The 22,546-nt window shown below is 44.1% G+C and overlaps 1 protein-coding gene across 1 annotated transcript; it reads left to right on the forward strand.

The window, feature by feature from the left end:
- The first annotated feature begins 1,413 nt into the window (after nt 1–1,413).
- On the forward strand, nt 1,414–17,054 carry chrna11 (cholinergic receptor, nicotinic, alpha 11). Its single transcript, XM_030062951.1, has 11 exons — nt 1,414–1,499; nt 2,773–2,831; nt 5,976–6,115; nt 6,605–6,649; nt 6,969–7,078; nt 8,195–8,274; nt 10,804–10,971; nt 11,768–11,962; nt 13,901–13,987; nt 14,598–14,707; nt 16,317–17,054. Exons 1-11 carry the CDS (start codon nt 1,414–1,416, stop codon nt 17,052–17,054), a joined length of 1,818 nt encoding a protein of 605 aa, XP_029918811.1.
- The last annotated feature ends 5,492 nt before the right edge of the window (nt 17,055–22,546 follow it).

A 22,546-nucleotide genomic window follows, 5' to 3' on the forward strand; every position in this document is an offset into this window, starting at 1 on the left:
TTCTACATTTGCAACAAAGGATTTTAAGTTCAGCACCTGTCCTGAGCTGAAAATCCCATCTTCAGTTTTCTTTAGCTCTATAAACCATGTTGTTTTCCAATATCAGTAAAAAAAAAAAAAAAAAAAAAAATCACTGGGTTAATGCATTGGCAACATTGGCTTTTGCAACAAAATTTGAGATTCAGTTTTTGCAAATAAGCTCCTCAAATACGCTAGAATTTCGATTCACATGAACATAGGCTAATATTAACCCACAGATGCTGTTAAATGATGTGAATGCACTGATTGTTTAAAAAAAAAAAAAAAAAGGCAGGACTTTGGGATTCACCGCAGAATACACTACAATATTATCCCCAAGAAACTCATCTACCCAAGTCCAATCCAAAACAGACAAATCGGACATCACACGCCGGTGGGTGCATGAGCTGGTTTGTCGATAACACCCCATTAAGCAGAGGGGACGTGTCAGCGTGGAGGAGCGCCTAATCCAATCAGCGGAGTAATTAAAAAAAACACACAGCACAGTGGCGGAGGGCTGCTCTGTCTGCGTTAGCGCTCAGAGAGACGAGCTGATCATGCCGGGTCAGAGAAACGACCATCACCGCTGTCACACAGTAAATGCGCACGAATTGATCTGCAGCCATCTCCTCCCTCCTCTCCCTGCACTCTGGCATCATTTTTTTTTTTTTTTTTTTTTGTTTTTTTGAATAAATCCTCATCCTCTTTACCCCCCTCACATCATCATCATCCTCATGGCCATCATCATCAGTGGAAGTTTAATCCATTTCTGTGTTTTCACTTATCCGTCCTGTTTGATTCATAATTAACCTTCTCTTTACAGCATTAGCCATCATCATCTTCTCAATTCATTTAGCCCAGCTCCCTCCTTTGTAATTAACACCCACAGCCCTCCTCCCCCTCCTCCTCCTCCTCCTCCTCTCCAAAGCTGCCAGTGGCGCTTAGCTCCAGTTGTTTAACTGCAGTTGGGATACGAGCCACCAGATGTCACCCATGCATCAGTGCCTCCGATCTGGAGTTTTATGAGGCGTAATGAATTTTGATTTTGGCACCATATCAGACTGACGCTTGGCGCATAACAACACAGGGGGTAGGGGTGTGGGGGTGGTGATGGTGGGGACTTTTTTCTCCCCCCCGCACCTTCCTCCTATAAGCTCACAAATGAAACCAAAGTCAATTTTAGCGCATATTCAGATCAGCGTTTTTGCGGCGGGAGCAACAGCTTGCACCGCTTGTTGTGATGCATTACAGGGGCGCGTCGTTTGTCCTTGTTGCACGCTTGGTGAGGTTTTCTCTGTTTTAAGCGGTGCTTTATCCTTCCTCTTAGCCTCTGGGGGCCATCCTCCATCCTCTGTGTGCAGCCGAGCATGAACGTGTGCCTCCGGAGCTCTCAGGATGTCTGACAGGCTGCCTGGGAGCGGGGTAACTCCGAAGGGCAGAAGAAGTAATAGGGTAATCTATTATACAGTCCGACTCTTTTCTTCTTCCTCTCTCGTGCGCCCTCCCCTTTCTCTCTCCCTCTTTTCGGTTTCTCACTGATCTGTCCTTGCATCAGCATTTCGTGAGGACAAATGAGAAGTGGAGTTTAACTATGCACATTCCCTGAGCCCTCCTGCAGAGCCCAGCACTTTCTCAATTAGGCTGGAGTCCGTCTGCCCTGCTGATTCAAAGCTCGCCCCCCGCCGAGTGGGGGAAGCCACGCACACATACACACACGCGCGCGCACACGCACACACACACACACACACAGGCAAACACAAACACACACACGCACATACGTCTGCGTTTTCCAACTCACCAGCGCATGACCGCAACCACAGTGCTTTGCTCTCACATCTGTAAAACAGCTGTCATTTGTTTTTGACCCATCTCACCAGAACATGTGGGCGACAGTCACATACATGGCGACATGTAAGAGGCAGAGAGAACGGGATTGGCTTGAAATAAATAAAGTACATTTTTTTTCCCCTGCTATTTTGCTTTATTTTGAATCAAATTCTCCAGTGAAGTTATTAATCATGTGCATGCATTTTTATTAAGGCCAGCAAAGAGAGATAAGGGTTTTGTGCCACGTGAGTTGTATTTGAAAATCATGAATGAAATCCATTAATGAGTTTAACTCTCATGCCAGCAGTCAGTATGGGAAACCGGATGTCTTTTTTTTTTTTAATCTTATTTTGGAGATTTCTTCCTCTCCCACTGTCTTCTTCCCTTACATTTCCATCACTTGCTCTTTTTTAGTCCCACCTCCCTCTGAGACAAGGAGCCAGAGAGAGAGAGAGAGAGAGAGAGAGAGAGAGAGAGAGAGAGAGAGAGAGAGTGAGTGAGTGAGTGAGTGAGCACACATGAGCTGACTTGTGTCTAGAATCAATCAGTTGCCCCCCCCACTCACTGCAATCTGCCGATGGCGTTCGTTCGAGAGAAAGACAGGGAGAGAGAGAGAGGGAGAGAGAGAGAGACAGAGACAGAGAGCTGAGTCTCTACCTCGCAGCAACCATCTCCTCCTCCTCACGCTCCCTTGTCTCTCCTCTTCCAAGACACTCATTCGCTCCCTCTGATGCTTTGTGGATGTAGACCAGGGGGATTTCCAGGCTTCTGAATCTTGCCTCTCCTCTCCTCTCCTCTCCTCTCCTCTCCTCTCCTCCTCTCCCCTCCCCGCCTCTCCTCGGCTCTCCTCCTCATCCCTACAGATCCAGGGTCCCCCAAATCCGCTCTGCCTCTGCTCCTCTCTCTTTTCCTCTCCTGCTCCTAAAACACCAGGATGTGGTCTGCCGCGGCTCTGCTCCTCTCTGGACTCTCTGCTTTGATCCACGGTGAGCCTGCCTGTCTCTGTCTCTTTTTGTTTTTGCTTTTTTAAAATGTTCACTTTAACTAGACTGAAACCAAGAATGGGGATACAGCTGATTCAGAATCACTTTATTCATTAAGAGGAATAAACCCACATGTGAAGGAATTTGTGTTGGTGGCACTGATGCCCAGAATGTAAAGTACAGAAAGGGGGAGGAAAAGGTGACTAAAGTGTCTATGCGAGAGAATTTGGTTCACTTGTTTGCTTGCCTGTTTATGTCTGAGCTATTTTTCAGAAGTGTGTGTGTGTGTGTGTGTGTGTGGCTGATGAGCGTTTACTGGATGCACATGCTGGGATGAGCTGGCTGGGGGTCTGATTCCTCTGCGTGAGATGTTTTCCAGAGAGACACAGACAGAGGCAGATTGACAGCCTGGCTATGAAGCGAGACAGATGACAGACACCATGTTTAAAAGAATCTGAAGCTGCAATCAGAACATTTTATCCCTCTCTTATACGAGCCTCTTTCGCTCCCAATCTGTATGCATGCATTTGCATGTGTGTGTGTGTGTGTCAGGGGATGTAACCTCACAGAACACACATCACATCAGCCGGATAGCATTTATAGATCTGCCGTTCCATCTTGGCTGCTTGTTATGGTGTTGTGAACGTGTTGCTGCAGCCGAGCTGAGGGGCTTCAGGCGGCACAAGTCGTAGTAAAAAAGGGAAGGTTGCCAGCTGATGATCGAGCTCCGAGCAGAACTGGAGAACTTTCCTTTAAGGCACGACATACGAGTGAAATATTTTTCTCAAACAGAAAACGGTGCAGGCAAGTCATTTCCAGAAGTTTCTCTTCAAACCGACAGCACTTATCTGTGTAGACACAGCAGCGGTAACAATCTTACACTGAATTGCTGTGGACTGAATTTTAATTTGAGTTTACGGAATGATTGGCTGCCTGTAACATGTAGCAAAGTTCACTTTCATGTAATGCATATCATTTGGCAGCTGTGTTCAGTGAAGCCACACTATAAAGCCATGGATGCTTAAATTTTTGCTCCGCGTGGGCCCAGTGGGAATCAAATCCCCAACTGTGTCAGTCCTAGTGCAACTCTGCAGGCGCTATACACTCACAGAGGGCTGACAAATTAAAGGGAAAACCAACACTGGGCCACCTCCAGCCACCTGAACAGCTTCAGTGCTCCTTGGCAGAGATTCTCCAAGTCTCTGAACTCCACTGGAGGGATGGAGCTCCATTCTTCCATAAGATCCTGTACATAGAGAGGGATATTATAGCAGGGCTGCAGTGCATAAACCACCCATTACAAAGACAAATGCACATTTGAGAGTTCAGTGGTGCAGAAACCATAGGCACTGGCTCTGGTTCTGTTATGCTGGGGGTGAGGAGGGTGGGGGGGCATTTTCCTGGCATGGCTTGGCTCGACTTGTCCCCTTAGAGGGAAGGCTCGCTGGAAATCAATACAAAGTCATTTTGAGTGATCACCTTTATCTCTATCCTGATGGGAATGGTCTCCTCCAGGATGACAATGCTCCCATCTATGGGCCACAAGGGCTCACTGAGTGGCTTGATGAGGATGAAAAGTATGTAAATAATATCCTCTGGCCTTCACACTCATCACATCTGAACCCATTTCCACACCTATGGGAGATTTTGGATCGATGTGTTAAGATAGCTCTCTCCACCACCATCATCAAAACACTGGTGGAGCTCAGAGACTTGGAGAATCTCTGCCAAGGAGCTCTGAAGCCGTTCTGGTTGTTCATGGTGATCTAACATCTTATTAAGACACTTTATGTTGGTTTTTCCTTTAATTAGTCACCCGTCTGTACATGCTATTCTTGAAAACAGAACTAACACACTCCTGAAAGAGCGACATGTCCAATAGGGGCAGAGCATGTTAACAGGGATAATTAATAAATCATAACTATACAGTAATTTGTTTTGTTGTAATTCATGGTAGACAGGCTTAGTTTGTCTGAAGTGCTTTCAGGCATGTGTGTGATGAAGGGCTGTATAGATAAATGATCTTGAACTCATCTTTACTCGCCATTTTACATAGCACTTCTACTAATACGTTTAATGCCTCAGGGCGTTTTGCATTAGCCTGTTTGTTAATGCCAGTTATGCACTGATGAGGCTTTCCCACTATTTCTCATTAGACTCCAGCATATGCATGCTCCCTTGTGGTTTTCTGCACTGTTTGCTGCTTTCCCCACTCATTTTGGATATTAGTGTTAAATGCTCCTCTGTGACTGAGGAGCTGGACCTTTTCCCTCATGCCTTTGTGCGTCGTTCTGTGTAAGCCATGAATGTCACCGCGTTTGGAGATAAGAGCAGCTCGCGGAGATAAGAGATTAGTTTGTATCAGTTTGTGTTTCTCCTAATTTCATCTCTCTCTCTCTTAGTTTCCATATCTCCTGTTTCCCTCCCCGTGTCTCTTTTCTTATTCTGTTGGATGGATTTGAGCAGGAAGAAGTGCAATTCCTGAAGGCTTAATTTCTGATTTTATCTGCAATACATTCAATATTTTTCTCTGGTGGAGAAAATTCTGTACTGGAAGGCGGATTCCTCTCTGTGAGGGATCCCCCCTCAATCAATGAGGTTTTTGCGGATTTTCCTTGTTCACATTGAGGGTTTCGGGAAGCATTTTCATTCATTCATTCATTCATTTAATTTGTCTGTATAGACTGTATAGGTAAGCATAGGCTACATAAATAAACTTTATCCAGATTTATTAGTTTATCAACACATCTGGCCAATATCTACCATTTTTTGCAGATTTTGGCATTTCTCTTCCCTCTGTGATAAAAAGTAGAGGTTATTCTGCAACACTTTTGGATACTGTTTGGCAGTGTCTTTCTCATTATTTTGCATTTGTTAAATCTCTGTTCCTGTGGTTTATTCAAACATTACATTAAAAAGAGATTTACTCTTGTAACAGTTTCTCTTATTTATTTTTGAATTTAAAGATATTGCAGATTGGCACATCAGCTATCAAGCTTCATATGTCAGTATCAAACCCACATCAATAGAAACAGAGACCCTACTCTGTGCTTCATTGTTTCAGTGTGGGAGTTTTTATTTTGATCGTCAGTGTGGCTTGTGTGTGTGTGTAAAAATTTGAAGTCTCTTCCTCTGCTGCCTCTCCAGTGTCGGAGCAGGGCCCTCACCAGAGGAACCTGCTGAAAAACCTGCTGAAGGATTACAACCGGATGGAGCGGCCGGTGGGAAATGACTCCCACCCTCTCACTGTTTTCTTCTCCCTCAGCTTAATCCAGATCATGGACGTGGTAGGTGTCACGGTCGATCCCAACCTCATGAGTAGCACGCACCATAAGTTCATGCGAGGAGTTGTGGAGTGTGACAAAATATATTTCTAACAACAAATTTATTGACATGTTTTTAAATTGTGTGATAAAAGCTTTTACTTAGGAAGAAATTAGTATTCGCCCTCCTCGAGCCAAGTTCTGACAGTCAATCGACAAAAACAGTCTGAAAAGGAAAAACTAAAATGATAATTTGGTGTCAAAGTTCAACACTGTGTGTGTTTATGGTCGTTACAGTGGGACCATTAGCAGGCATCTCTTCATTTTTGTGAGTCAGGAGGTTAAAAGGTTGAGAGCCACCAGTCTAGAGAAAACATTTAGCTGCTGATGTGTCTTTAAATCTGAATGTCTTTTGTGCATGGAAGCCAGCTTTCTGATCTATTGCTGGTGATCTATCAGTAAATGATCTCCATGGAAATAAAACTGCGCAAAATATTTTGCATGTTTTTCCAGGATGAAAAGAACCAGGTGCTGACCACAAACATCTGGCTCCGGATGGTAAGGAGCTCTGAGAGGCTGGACGTGGTTGGGGTGACAATGAATGCGTTTGCTGCTGTTGTGGGTTTCATGTTTTGGGTCTTTTATATGTCAAATAAGTTTCACAGCCTGTATTCTGTAAATCCCAATCAAAAGCCAGGATTAAATCTCAAAAATGCATGGCTGTCATTTTGATAATGAGACTGTTTCAGGCAGTGATATTGTGGTTGAATTCTATGAACTCAAATGAACAATTAAGTGGTGTGGAGTTTCTGGAGCTGTGTGTGTGTGTGTGTGTGTGTGTGTGTGTGTGTGTGTGTGTGTGTGTGTGTGTGTTTAGAGCTGGTTTGACCACTATCTCCAGTGGAACCAGACTGAGCATCCTGGAGTGAAAAATCTCCGCTTCACCACAGACCAGATTTGGACACCAGACATCCTGCTCTATAACAGGTAATCCACAGACACACACACACACACACACAAACACACGGGTTGCCTGCTGTCCAGATTTCTCACTAATCCTGGAAAAAATAATTTCCCTTCACTTTCAATGTCATGGAATCTGAGCATTTCTGGCGTTTGCATCCATTGAGCCTCCTGCTGTAAATATGGTCTTTTGCTTTCTCCCAAATAGTATTTTACATTCAAATAAATGCTAAATAAAGACTGAGTTTCATTGGTGTAAACTCATTTTGAGTGTATGAAATTGCAGAAAGCCAAAAAACTCAAGCCAAAAAATTAAAATCATGCACAGTGAGGACGGGCCAAGAAAAGGGGAGAAGGCAACACAAAAACAATCATCTGCCAGGCTTTTCTTGTGACATCATGGATCATTTGCTCACTAAAAAGGGTTGTGTTATTTCTTACATGTGAAAAAGAATGCTTTGTGTTGCCAAAATAATGGGCTAAATTCATAGAAAATAGGAGAGGCATCTAAAATGCTTATTTTCAATGGAGGTTATACTCATATGCAACTCTTTTCACATACAGCTTATAGGTGTGTTTCACCATTAATATGATTAGGGCCGGGTGATATGGTCAAAATCCAATATCATGATAGTTTTGAGTGAGTTCCTTGATATTGATATTGTGCTGATATTGTAAGGGTGACTATTGGTGCTTTCACAAATAATTTACACAATGAGATTTTCATGAGTAATGTGGATATGATAATCGAGCAGATGGAGGAGAATAATAGAACAGCTATGTCAGTCTGGTCAGTGCAGAAAATGGCACCCCTCTACTGTCCAGCAGCCTTTAAAAAGCAGGAAGAGGCAGCTCTTTGTCATAATCACAACATTATGATATCCAAAATCCAGCACGATATCTAGTCTCATATCATGATATCAATATAGTACTGATATATCGTCCAGTCTTAAATATAATTATCACTATTTTTAGTCATTGACTGCATGTCCAGAATTTTCATAGGACTGAGGTGACAAAATTTAAACGCACACCTACACAGACACACATGGGGACACACACACACACACACACACACACACACACATACTTCAGTGAGTCGTGTCCTAAGTTCCACCCTCTTCCTCTGTCCTTCCTCAGTGCAGATGACGACTTTGACTCCACCTTTAAGACCAATGTCCTGGTCAACTCCAGCGGCTATGCAGAGTATCTTCCTCCAGGTGAGTCTCCTGTCTGTCCCTCTCTCTCTTTCCTCATGTCTTCTCTATGATTTATCCATATCTCCTTCCCTATCAACGCATCGCATCCTCGTCTCTCACTGGTGCAAAGGCAGCGTCTCATTTGGCACTCCACGCATGTCTCTCCTGTTTGTACACTTGACATTAATATTTTATCACTATGAAACCGCATCGCTGGTTAGTCACCGTTACAGAATCCAAATGTTCTGACTAATACCTATAAATAGGAGATACTTGCTTCCTTCCTCACCAGTCTCAGCCCAAACGCAAGACCCGTGTAAGCCTGTGCAAGCAGCGGCTCCCCCGGGTTTCCGCTGGTCTTCACTTTGTACTCTCTCAGCCTCAGTTCCTTTCTACACCACATGACAGCCAGCTGTGATGGCATCCCGGGTGCCACGCTGGATTTAAAAAAAAAAAAAAAAAAATGGCTTTGTGAAGTAAAGTCAAATGATCCAGGCTAAGAAAATAGCCCTATCAGTTTTGTTCAGTGGCCGTGTGTATTTATCAGATGCTGCTGAATGTAAATACAGCTCCTCAATGCCGTGATTTGGATCAGGGCCAATTAAGAAAGAAGAGCCGATGCCCTTGCTTGGTCTAATAAGCGGAGGGTCGGCTGTGCTACAGTACGTGCAGAGACAGGGAAAAGAAAGGCAGCAGGAAAGAGTGAGCAAATAAAGAGAGAGAAGGGGTACAGAGAGAGAGAGAGAGAGAGAGAGAGAGAGAGAGAGAGAAATGCACCATGCTTTCAACCTGGGCTCTTCCTCATACAAGCCTGGATGCAATTACTGGGGTCCTTTTGGCCCAGCTATTGTCAGGAGATAAAAGGCTACATGGGTGCCAGACAGGAGCTGCAGCCTGACACCCAGCAGGGTAAATAATTCAGAGGATTCAGGATCCCAGGTGACTGCTGCATGCGATCATACAGGGAATAATGGTTTAATGGTATAAGTGGAGATAAGAGGAAATAGGTTTTAGGTGAAAGGTGGGGTTGGGTGATGTTCCCAAAAAGGTAATCTTGTCTCAGGGCCGTGTGATGCCTCTTTCAGAGGTGATTTTCATGAGTGATGGAGTTTTATTTTGGGAGCTAAGCTGTGAGAGAGAGCTGTGAAGGTTCGGAGCTGCAGAAAGAAACAAAATGTCTTGTTTCTCGAGAGTGCAGCTTCGACGTTCCTGGCTATCGGTGAGAGGGAAGGTACCGTACTAAAATATACATGTAAGTGCACAGCGCAGGGGGGACAAAACCGCTTTGAGCTAATCAGTATAATTTAGGGTTTAGGGGCCCAGACGCTCATAAAGGGTGTAATTACAGAGGGATTGTCCTCATGAAGCAAAGGCAAGCACTTGTAAGGACTTTTTCGTAACTGGATTTAAGAAAACACTGCTGTAGAGCAGAGAGTGTAGTGTTTCCATTTCATAAGCCTTAAGCCTGAAACTGGGATTCAAGGATGTAAAATGGGCTGAATCATGGAATTAGAAGAAATAAATCATTTTGCTTTGACTAATTCGCTTTAATTGCTTGCATAATGAGGTGAAAGTAGGTTTCATAGCAGCAACTTAATTTGGTATCATTTTTGTGATCAGCCTCTGGTTTGTTCATGACATTGGACCTGCTAATCTCTATAAATTTGCTTTTCCAAACTCTGCTTTCATTCCGCTCTAAAGCCTGATTTGCATGTCGGCTGGCTCATAATGAATGTCTTTGAGAGCTGTTTGTTAGGCTTCACTGGCATTTTGGTACTGTGTGCAACTGAGAGTCTCAATGGACTCGACTCGTTCATTTCCGTAATTACTTTAATGCTGAAGTTTGCCAGCGACCTCTGCAAGGATATATTGGTGCAGAAGTGTGTGTTTGTGTTTGTGCATGCTGGTGACAGTGTTTATGCATGAATACGACTGTGTTTAACTTTGCATAATAAATGGCATAATCTGATTATGGCACTGTGCAAAATCTTACATTAGAGAAACACTGTTGATGTTGTTTTCCATTACTGAGATTTAGGTAACAAATGTTTGTGCAAGCAGACTGTACATCAGTGCATCTGTTTGCAAAGGGGAATATCTAAAGGCTCTGAGTGACAGTACTACAACAAATTTCTTTCTTTCTTTGCTCACGTCTTTTTGTCGGGAAGTTATCTTTGCTTTCACCTCTCCAGCCTCAAAACTCAATTTCAAAACCGCAGACTTGGTGCAGCTTATGCAATGTTAATAAAAATCATTGTGCCCTGAATTGTGCCGAACCACTTCTATCAGAAAAAAAAAAAAAAACTAACCGTGGGAGCGGTGTGATCAGAGTTTAGAACAGGCCTGATTTGAATAAAATGAATGATTTTTTGATGTACAGGCCAGGCTCTGTGCCAGCACAGGAGCAGGCCCTCTGGGACGACTTTCCCTCAAGAAAAAAATCACAGCTGTCAGCGTCACATTTTGATAGTCTTTCAGTTGATTGTGTGGCTCTAATGTTCTGCCTCTGTCCCTCCCTCTTTTCCTCCTCTCTCTTTCTGCGTTTCTCAGGAATCTTCATGAGCACATGCAACGTGGACGTCCGCTGGTTCCCCTTTGACATCCAGAAGTGTGAGCTGAAGTTCGGCTCCTGGACGTACGACGGATGGCTGCTGGACCTTCAGATGAATGACGCCGACATTTCGGGCTACATGCCCAACGGAGAATGGGACCTTGTGGGTGAGTCGGTGCACCCTGTAAATCAGAGGTGGGCAGCTGTGTCCCACCGTGAAGAAGCTGCCTGCTGCCTCGCTGACTAGTGAGACAGCGTCTGCAGCAGGGAGCGTTTCTCAAAACAACTCTGATTTTAGATGTGCTACCAAAGCAGCAGATGTCACACTGTTGCTAAGAGACCACATTTGACAGCTGTCATTATCTCTGGTCATTACTGCTCTATTAGCAACACCTGGGTTGTCTTTTATTCTGTTTTTTTTTTCTGTGTGACACAAAAAACACTAAAATGAATTACTAAAAAGTCATAATTCCACTTATAATTGATCAAATATGCTAATGCATCCCTGATGATGATATCAGTAGAGTAACTGTCAGCCGGACACAATGGAGTGTGGGATATCCTCGCCAGCGTAGGATACATCTAGGCTGCTTTGACAAAACACGCCAAATGGAAGCACCTCAATAGGCAGCATTTTATGGAAAATTTTGATTTGGACATGACTTTGTGCATTCCTACATGTGATTGCGGCCTCAGTAGGTGACGTTGTTTCCATTTGGGATGCAGGGTAAGACTGCAGCAGCTGATTTCTTTGATTTCCTTGTTGCCCTTCCCCGTTTGAAAATGTCCGGTCATTTTCTCTCTAATCAGCTAGTGCAGCCCGCAGTAGTTTCAGCATCAGCCTATTCATCACCAACCTTGGTGTTATCTTTTACACTTCACCTCCCAACGTGTTTTTCTGTAGTTGTTGTTTCTGCCTCCGTCAGTCTGTCTATCTCTCTCTCTCCCTCCCTGTCCTCTCAGGAGTGCCTGGCGCCAGGAATGAGGCTTTCTATGACTGTTGTAAGGAGCCGTACCCCGATGTGACATTTGTTGTGACTATCCGGCGGCGAACGCTGTATTATGCCCTGAACCTGCTTATCCCCTGTGTGCTGCTGTCTTCAATGACCCTGCTCATCTTTGTGCTGCCTGCTGACTCTGGGGAGAAGATCTCACTGGGTGAGTGGATCAAAGGGAGCTGTGGGAGAGGAAATAGATGGGTGAAAGGTTGCACTGGTAGAGAAGTAGTTGAAAAGGCACTAGAGATCAGAGACGTGGCCTAGAGAGACTGGAGGTTCTGTAGTTTTAATCCTCGGACCAGCTGGGAAATCTGTGTGAAAAAAGTGAACACTCCCCTTTACCTTGGCATCTGCCTACCAATGAAGCGCCCTTGAGCAAAGCATTTAATCTCAAACTGCTCCGGAGCTGGGGAGTCGCTCACTGGCTGACAGTGGAAGGCTGTGATCATACTGGGAAGCTCCCAGGCGTGAAAGCCTGAGTGTGTAGCAGGGGCATTGCTGATAAAGAGCATACATGATAAGCAAATCTTGCCAGAGCACAGGTAAAAAAAAAAAAGAAAAAAAAAAGAGTGACATAGAAGAGTGTAGCGGTGGGATGAAAGAGCTGAGGGAGAGGGTGTGGAGCCGGTGTGGGCGGGGAGGTGAGGGTGAGGGTGTGATGGGGGGGATTACAGGATGAAATAGAAAGATGAGAAAGGCGAGGCGAAGGTAGAGGAGGGAGAGAGATGGATACGTGTGGGAAGGCAGCGAAAAACAGAGCGCAGACAGGAGAAGAATACGAAGAGGATGAGAGAGGACAGCATATTACAGGAAAGGAAGAAGACTGATGAGGAGGAAGAAGTGGAAGACTACTGAATTGTACAGTAATGAGCAGGAAGAGAGCGGACCTTTAATCAAAGAGCAGTTATACATTAATTTTGGTGTCTGTTTTAACCTGCGTGTAGTGCCAGATGAGTGAGGGTGACTTCATAAGAACAAAACTGAAAAAAAAAAAAAACATTCATACTACAGTATATTACTGACACAAAGAAGTTCTTTATGCTGTCTGATCAATTAAACACATTTCAATAACGTGGAACTGATGTACACTTTTTTGTTTGATTCAAATTAAATTTCATTGTATTGCCTCATTGTGCTGTTCTCATGGTTTCGTTTGTGAAGACCCCGCCCATCTGGCACACAGGTTACAACAAAGACCACATCTTGTCTGACCCGCGTCTGAGGGACAAACACAGTCACGTCAAAGCATATCCTTAACCTACGTAAATACAGAATGCATTACGCAGCATTTCACCAGAGGAAAAAATGCCAAGCTTTACACACGGCCAATTAACCTATTGATGTAATTAAGGTTAGTGAATTGATTAGGCAGAGAGAGCTTACACACTGCCTTCCAGGGATATCCTCTGTCACTCCATCTGATGGAGGAGACACCGGGACCCTTGGGGGTCAGGGGGACATGCTTTTAAAAGAAAGACTTGTTTATTAATTTATGAAAGAAAAAAGAAACAATTTAAAAGAAGCATTTATTTATCCTTAGCATTCATTTAACAAAAAAAAAAGAAAGAAAGAAAAAAAAAAAAAGAAAGAAAATCTCTCTGCCCAGCAGGGCTTACTCATTTGGCCGATGTTTAGTTGAGTAGTTTTGAACAGGGTGTGTTATGCCAGGAAAGCACTCCTTAAATTTGGTCTGTCAGAAAAGTGAGATAATGACACATAATGTGCAGAAAAGGTAGTTGACGATGGAGCGTACGGGTGTGTGTCTGCAGGTCACACAGTTTGGGTGACTTCAGGCACGCTGGCTGTCGTCTGGAGGTGCTGCTGCGGCCGAGGTTTGCCCATAAGGAATTCACTGTATGAGCATTAGTCTTCCACTTTTACTAATTTGTATTAAAATAAATAGACCCTAATCCAATACTTTGAAGTCAGCAGGCTGGAGTTTGACCATTTGTCAAAGTACAGAGCAAAATAAAGCTTTTTTTCATAATGAAATACTGTAAGGGTGGGGCCTAAATGATGATATTGATCCGTAAACAAAATGTGGTTCCAACATCTATCTATCTATCTATCTATCTATCTATCTATCTGTGCTCTCCAGGTATCACAGTGCTGCTGTCTCTTACCGTTTTCATGTTGCTGGTGGCAGAGATCATGCCAGCCACATCTGACTCCATCCCTCTTATAGGTATGTGTGAGTGTGAGTGTGTGTGTGTGTGTGTGTGTGTGTGTGTGTGTGTGTGTGTGTTTGTGTGTGCATGAATCATTTGTATGGTCCTATCGGCTCAGCCAGTTTCATAACAAGGCCCATTAATTAAGCCCATTCAAAACGTCCTGTGTCAATATGGAAATAAGAAGTTTTACTCATTATGTCCGGAAGGTCAGTTATTTTGGGGAGGTGGGGGGATGATTTCCATCTGACAGCAGCGATAAACATTTAGTCTTTCATATTTGCGCTTTAAATAATTGTCCCTTGGTGGTGCAGGGACTATAGCCTCTGGTTGAGCTCTGGCAATTTTAGCCATCTGGTCGCCCTTAAATTTAATTGACTAAATTGATCGCGGGCCCACGGCTGGAAATTATGTTTAGTGGGGTAAATGCAGCCAGAGACAGATGCGATGCGGCTTTTGCCTTAAGATACAAATCCTGACCGTTAAAAACTCGAGAAAAAAAAATGCAGAGTCATGATCATCAGAATACTGCTTTTCAGCATTGCTTATTTATGAAATAACGGCTGCCATGATGCAGTTTCAGCCTGTAATGAAGTCTCACAGTGTTCCATACCATACTCCTCCCAGGTCAGTACTTTGCCAGTATAATGATCATCGTTGGGATGTCAGTCATTGCCACAGTGGTGGTTCTGCAGTATCATCACCACGATCCAAACGGAGGAAACATGCCAAAATGGGTGAGGCCACAGTGTTCATCACCAGCCTCCATATGCATGATGAGATGTGTGGCGTGCGGAAACCGCCGCTGCAGCCGGCTCAAACACGCTCCTCTTCATTTCAGATGTTGTATTTTGCTTCATCATTATTGTGTTGTGCTTTTGTTTCAGCGTGACTTTCATTCCTCTGCTCTGCCATTTTAAATAATATCTCATCTGTCTGTCACTGCTACCTTTGCTCCTCTGCCATGGTTTTGGCTCTCTCCTTTTATCCTCTGACTTCCTCTGTTGTGACTCATCCAGCAGGAAGTGTCAGTCTGTGTGAGTGTGTTCATCAAATGCATCGCCACAGCCTTCAATGGGAGTGTATTTTCAAGGCGCTCGGGATCTGTGGGCGGATTTGACTCAACTCATCCCATCTCCCTATTTTTTCCACCCCCTGTTAAACGCTAAGAAATGCGTCAAGCCTTTTTCCAATCAAAATTTTTACTTAAAAACAAATTAACCACATTTGAAAAACATGCAGTAAAAATAAAGGTCATAACTAATATTTGCAGTGAATTACTGAGTGAAAACATTTCCTTGCCAAATAGTGACAGTTTGATGATCATTGTTATTGAAATATTGAACAATAAATATAAAGTGAGGATAAAATAAAATAAAAAAAAATCTTACAGCATTTTTAGATGCTTTATTTCTCAATCTATTTTTAGACTGGAAAAAATGACAAATTTAGATTCATTGATAAACAAACTAATGACTTGGATGAATGAAAGTGAACAGGCCGATACTGTATGGATCAACAAATCTGCAAGGACTTTCTCTTGATGAATGACCTGCTCAGACAGTCCGATGGCCAATTAACAAACTAATTGATGTGGTTCAGAGGAGGGCATTGAACCGGCACTGTTCATAATTGCACACCGGACAAAAACAACATCAACAGCAGCAGCAGGGACTGTTACCTGGCCTGTCAACACACTCAGCACACTCAGGGGAGACTAATTGAGCAGTCATCTGGACATTAAGCTACTCATTAGATGCCAGACACCCATCTGTGTGTTGCTGGGCCAGTGTAACCTTTCAGGGGACTTGTCCTCTCTCTCCAAGGGAGGTCTCGTACAGAGGAGAACAGCACGGAGAGCGCAGGCCAAATTGCACCAACATGCTAGAAGCTGTTCTGCTCTTTAACTAAATGCTGAGGTTATTGAAGTTGTGGTGTAAGCTCATTATAGTCGTGCAACAGTAAACCCCCAGCCATTCTTGTTAATTCCACTGTTTGAATTTAAATCAGAGTGCATCCTCTCTGCTGGGAATCCAATGAAAGCAGCAAATCTTCTTTGCCTCGGGTGCTTTAACAGGGTGTCCCTGGTGAGGATGTCAGGCTCGTGCTTACACAAGTACTGATGCAAGGCAAGATTGGAAACATGAATGTCAGGCTTGGACAAATGAGCCTATTAGCCTAGCTTAACTGTAGTAGATGTGTGATAGGAAGGTCAGGGTTTGTGGGTGGTTTCTATTCTTGGCTCTCAGTGCATCTTTCACAGCGTTGTGTTCTCTAATTGTTTGTCTCCCTGCTCTTCACTCTCGCCGTTCCACACCTCCGCCTCTCCTCTTTTCTGTCTCTCAGGTGCAGCTCGTCTTGTTGCAGTGGGTTGCGTGGTTCTTGCGAATGAAGCGTCCAGGGGAGAGCGATGACCCAGAGCGGCCCCCTTGTGCCCCGCACCTGCGGCGTTGCTCCTCAGGCTCCCAGAGCGGGAGCATCCCCCACCCACCAGACCCCACCCTCCACCCGCTGCACCCACAGAACCTGGCTCCTCTCCAAACAGGTCCGCTCCACGCAGGGCACCCGCACCTTCATGCCCAGACCAGCGCCAACAACAACGGCAACCTTCTTTATATGGGCTTCCAGACCTTGGAGGACCCCACTCTGCTCCCAGACCCTGTCCAGAGGAACAGCATCTCGACAGGACCGCCTCGAGTGGCAGGAAGCCCGCCTCCACACCTGCCGACTCAGTTCTGCAGCTCCCCTCCACCCCCGACTCCTAATATAGACACTGTAGGCTGTCCCAGCACTGTCTCCAGTGGTGGGGGCTTTGGAGGTGGACCAGGAGGGGTTGGAGGGTGCTCGTCTGGTGGGATAGGTGACCCCCAGCTGCAGGCTATCCTGGAGGAGGTGCGTTACATGGCGGACCGTTTCCGGGAGCAAGACGAGGCAGAAAGCATGGCCGACCAGTGGAAATTTGCAGCTGCTGTAATTGACCGTCTATGTCTGGTGGCATTCAGTGTTTTCAACATCATATGCACCATTTCTATCCTCATGTCTGCTCCCAACTTTGTGGAAGCGATTTCCAAGGACTTCGTTTGAAAAGAAAGAGGAAAAAAAATAGGAGGAGGAGGAGTGTTAGGGGAAATTAATGTAGGATATAAGATGGAGCAGGCCTGGATCCAAGAAAATAACATTTTCCCTGGACTGCGGGCCCTATGATTTGTGATTGTGCAGGACTGGAAAATAGAAAAATTGGTTTTCTTTATGATACATACAGTTTTATAACTGAAATATGAAGGGAAAACATGAGAAAGGTAATACAGAGTGAAGTTAAGATGAGATTAGGGGAAGCAGCGTGCTTTATCAGGTAAAACGGTTTGTGGTTAATTAAAAGAGTTTCCCAAGGCCTAAGGGGAAGATGAGTGAGAAAGGCAATAAAGAGAGAAGAGCTCGGTGCAATTTGACCTCAGATAAGGAAGCTCTTGCAGCAAGAGACAAATTGAGCGAGCAAGAGAGGGAGGGAGACAGGTAGATAGATAGAGATAGATAAATAAGACAGACGTAAGGCTGTTTTATTTTCCAGAGGAGAGAGGGTAGCCCTTCACTCTCACATCCCCAGAACAGCCTTAGAAAAGGCTGCATCATTTACAGAGATGTGTAGAGGGAGAGGGAGGACGGGGAGAATAAAAACAGACTTTTACAAGGATAGACAACTGAGAGCGGCCGTGAAGAAATAGAGTTTGTCCCTGGTGACATTGACAGAGTTAGGCGAAGCAACCAAAAATGAGGGTATAACTTGCTCAAACTTAAAACACGACTTGTTCACTGGATAGAGATGCTCAGACATACAAAGTGGACAGAAGATCAAAAACGCCACAGAGGAGCAGAACAAAAACAATCTCGTCTATCATGCTATCACATCCTTCTAATGACCGTCAAATTGAAAGGCCTTGAATAACCTTTCAGACTAATAAGCTTTTAAAAGATGAAGCCCCTTCTGTCCTAGCGGAGCACTTTAACTTTGCAAAGGTTTTATCTCTTTGAGAGGATTGCCAATCTGTAACAATCAGCAGAGATCAAAAGCTCCTCAGCAGCGGGCACCGTGTCTAGTGCTTATCATGACTGGGAAACTGTATTAACCCGTAATCAACAGTGCAGTGGCCGCTAACTGCATTACTGTGGAGTCCTGAACCAATGATGACGCATAGAGCAGTTACCTAATTCATCCTGGCAGGTCCTAATAAACTAACTTATCTCAGCGGGCTCTTTGTAACTGAGACGGGGGGTCAGCTGTTTGGAGGAACAGAAGAGGTACACAGAAAATTAATACAGGGAGCTGACATCACATCAATTCTCAGATCCATTCAGTGGTTTAGAGTAGTATGAGCTCCATGAATAATTCACTTCTGTAACTAGACATAAGAATTTGACAGGATTTGATTCTGATGAACTGACTGGTTGATACATTGTCAGTTTAAAAGGCGGGTAAGCTATAACCACCAGTCAATAATCAGCTTCCACCAGTATAAGCAAAAATACTTTTTTCAGAAAAGCATCAATGTACACCTTTTTTCCTTAAAAGACCTACCCTTATGTAACGTGCAACTGTTTGATATTACGTCAGGGTGACTACAGGTTTCTAAAAGTGTAATTTAAGTCCTTTGAAGACGTTTTGAAGCCAGCTGCAAACAAATTCTACACCAGTTTCACCTCAAAATAAGCCGGAGGATCAATAAACAACAGCCGTGGTATAGTTAACAGCTGCAGAGCCAGGGAAGATTTCTCACTGGAATAAATATGCACCAAGAAAAAGCAACATTTTTCAGACGTGGAACCGTATTGAAGTATTGAACACTCACTGTTAACATTCAAGACCCTTCGACACCTTGAATTTATGTGATTCAATTCAAAAAATTTCAAGACTTTTCAAGGACCTGCAAGCACCCTGCACTAATCATGATGTATACAGTGAAATTACATCCTGAACATTTATGTAAGGCTAAAAAGATGCGCTGTTCTGCGTAAAAAATAAAAAGGTGGGTGAACAAGAGTACAGCTGGGTTGTTGTCTGTTTCCAGTGTTTATGCAAATATATTTATCCCACTTTGAACTGCTACATGGACGATGGGAGGAATATTTTTATCTGTCTACCTCTCTTTATCTTCTGTCTCCTCTCTCTTCCTCTGTAAAGTGAAGTCTCCTCAGAGTTGGAGTGCAAACTTCCTGCAGGAGGAGTTGCAGGAGGATGTTTTCCTTCCAGCACAGATTCAAACAAAAAAGCACTTACATCTGTGCAAAGTGTTTCACATCCTGAAAATAAAGCATCCTCTCTCTCTCTCTCTCTCTCTCTCTTTTTTTTTTTTACCACCTTTTGTTGGCTCCATCTCTCTCTCTGGTGACAGCGGCTGGGCCGACACCTGAAAAGAGGAGAAAAATGACAGAGCAAGGGGGGATAAGGGAGAGAGAGAGAGAGAGAGAGGCGAGAGAGAGGGGGAGAGAGAAAATGCTGACGCGCTGTGTGAGCTGGACAGGGCCTTAATTGATCACTCGTTCAGGAAGGGATGGGAAGGTGGGGGGGTGGGGTGGGGAGGGGGGTTAATGGAGGAAAGAGGGGGCATGCTGGGTAATTCATTGGATTTATGAGGGACAGAGGCAGGGAGATAGGCGCTCAGACAAGCATAACTCAGTCACAGGCATCAGATAAAAGGCCACTGCTCTACATCATAGCACAATAGATAAAATATACTGGAGAAATAAACAGAATTCAGAGAGATACTTCATGCAACTAGATGCCCGTGCTGTATCTCTGTGGATTCTGAATGTGTGTGTGTGTGTTGGTGAGAGTGTGTGTGTGTATACTTGGATGGATTGGTGGGTGGGTGACCCTCACTGTGTCACTCAGTCAGTGTGTCAGGCTGCGTAAGGAGGCGGGCTTGTATTTATAGTACTTAGCTGTTCCTCATTCAGCCGAGGCAGGCCTCCCTGTTAGAGCGGCTAAGTCTCTCTCTCCTTCTCTCTCTCTATCTCCGAGGTCAGAAAATGTGCAGCGCTTGCAATCTAGCAGCACTCAGATTTACTGTGTTCACTCAGACGGAATAAAAGACGCGAGGGGGAAAGTGTGTGTGTGTGTGTGTGAGGGGAAGCTGTGCCTCTGGGCTTGTGCATGCATATATATACAATCAATCAGTTGTTTTTCCTCCTCATACTTGTTTAATAAGCAGGCGAAGACCCCAGGCCTTCTCCTTGGCTTCCGATATTTCACCAGATGGGTAATTTGGCTGAATCCGACCGGAGACACATTACCCCTCACGCAGCTCGAGTGTGTGTGAATGGGATAGCAATATGTCAGCTATAGGACACCATCGCTGCAAAGCATACAAATGAACTATGAAGAAGCCTACAACCTCAGATAAACACACACACACACATATATCTCGCATAAGCGCATACACTCCGCAGGCAAAATAAAGCTATTGATTCAATATTAATGACTAAAATTAAACATTAATTAAACACCCAGTGTATATGTACCATGAAGCATGTATTCAGATACATGATATACATGCATGCACACTTCCTCTCTAAGGGCCTGTGTGTATTGTACTGTATGCCCACATCCCCAACATGCTGTGGCTGAGGACGATCAATGCCTTTTAATTACCAGGGGCCCGTAGCTCTGGTCGATACAGCTGAGAAGAAGCAGAGAGAGAGAGAGAGACAGGAAGAGAGAGAGAGAGACAGGGAGAGAGAGGGAGATGCTCTGCATGATGATTGATGCCTGCTCCTCCGGGCTGGGCAAGTCTACGTACTTACGGATGTGTTGTTAGGCTTGATTAAGCCTGCCAAGCCACATTCGCTCACTGTACCGACCACCGTTTAACCACCCAGGCCGCCGCGGTCACAAGGTTAAGTGGACACGAGGTGTTCGCCCTCAGCAGCACAGCCTCTCAACCAGGGAGTCAAGCATGGCTGGCTGCAATCCTGCTGGCCACTTGACTCTTACACCCTGTTTCTGCATTGACTAAGTCTGAAGTGATTTGTTACTTGGCTGATGAGGAAAAAAAAATGGGGTGAAATGCATCTGATATGCCAAGGTAGCTATAGCTTCATTCATGAGTTTTAATTTTTTTTTTTTTTTTTTAAACAAATATCACCTAATCTCCACTTGGGGTGAAACAAATAGGCATTATTACCAGTGAATTCATGTTAGTTTAGGCATTTCACTCATGAGATTCGCACAGTGCACTCAATTTCCAACTGATCATTAAAATTCCATCTTCCTTTTTTTTTTTTTTTAAATTATCTTTTCTTTTTTTTGTTTTACCCCATTACATGGCAAATAATCTGTTCATTCATTTTTTCAAACATCAGCAAGAAGCACAAATGTAATCACACGGACCTGAATTTGTGTCAACTAAGCCTTTACTAGGCTACAGATATATTTCTGGCTCTGCTGCTCTTGGTGATTCTTGCTTATGATTTCCCAGGACAGTGACATTACACAGCCTTGATTACACCTGCTGCTCTGTTCACCACCTGAAGAGCTAAAATAATACCAAAAAAAAATTAAATGAAAACATACAAATATGCCCCACAAATTGCAGATGTGCATCAAATGATACAAATGTGTTCAGTATCTGCACAACAGGTACAAATAAAATGTGTTGTAAGTTACAGTGAGCATGTTACGTGCACATGAATTTACATATCCTACTATACATCTGCAGTTTGCAGGACATATTTGCATACACTGCAACAAATGGTTATGGTATAACTTGATCTCCATCCTCTCCACGCTGGCCTGTCTCCACTCTCCAGAGCATATTGCAATTTTATGCAATTCAAACGGGGGAACTAACATGAGAACACAAATAAACCATGCAAAGGCCTGGAGGAGCGATCCAGGGCGTGTGTTCAGGATGTTAGGAGTGTCGAACTGAATCCATTATGCCTGTTAAATCACTGATGAACTTTTGCTGCTATATCACATTATAAAACCTCTATTTATTTAATCAGGTGAAGACGCCTTGAAATTCAAAAATCTCTTCTTCAAGTGTGACCTTATCAGAGACTGCAGATCAGTATTTATAAACCTGAAAGCTTCCTGTAGCCTATACAGCCTGGGAGCCCAAGGAGACAATCTGCCTGGCATGGCGAATAAGCAAACTAGAAAACGAAGAGAAACAACAAATAAATCGTAAAGGAGCACAGTTGCCTCTGTGTAAATTGGTTTGTCAGTGAGACAGGCACACTATTTATACTGAACCCTCAACCCACATAACCTAGATTGTATGGAATTCAAACAGTTTTCATCTGTCATGTTCCTTCGATAACCAGCTGCACTGTGGGTCTCAGATTATTATTCCAACTTGGCTGGTGCTTTTACTGAGCAGCATTAGAGGGTTCATTTTCTTGCTTCTGCTGCTATGTCAGACTATATAAAAGCAGGGACTATAGATGCAAGTCCCCTGCTGCCATGTTAAAGCAGTAAGCCTATGCCTTTCTCCAAATTAGACGCAGGAAAAATGGAAAGGGAGGGGAAGTGGTGAAGTCAGGATGGCAGCCTGCGGTTATAGTGACCACGTTAAAAC

Source organism: Myripristis murdjan, chromosome 11, assembly GCF_902150065.1.
Source record: "Myripristis murdjan chromosome 11, fMyrMur1.1, whole genome shotgun sequence".
NCBI lineage: Eukaryota > Metazoa > Chordata > Actinopteri > Holocentriformes > Holocentridae > Myripristis > Myripristis murdjan.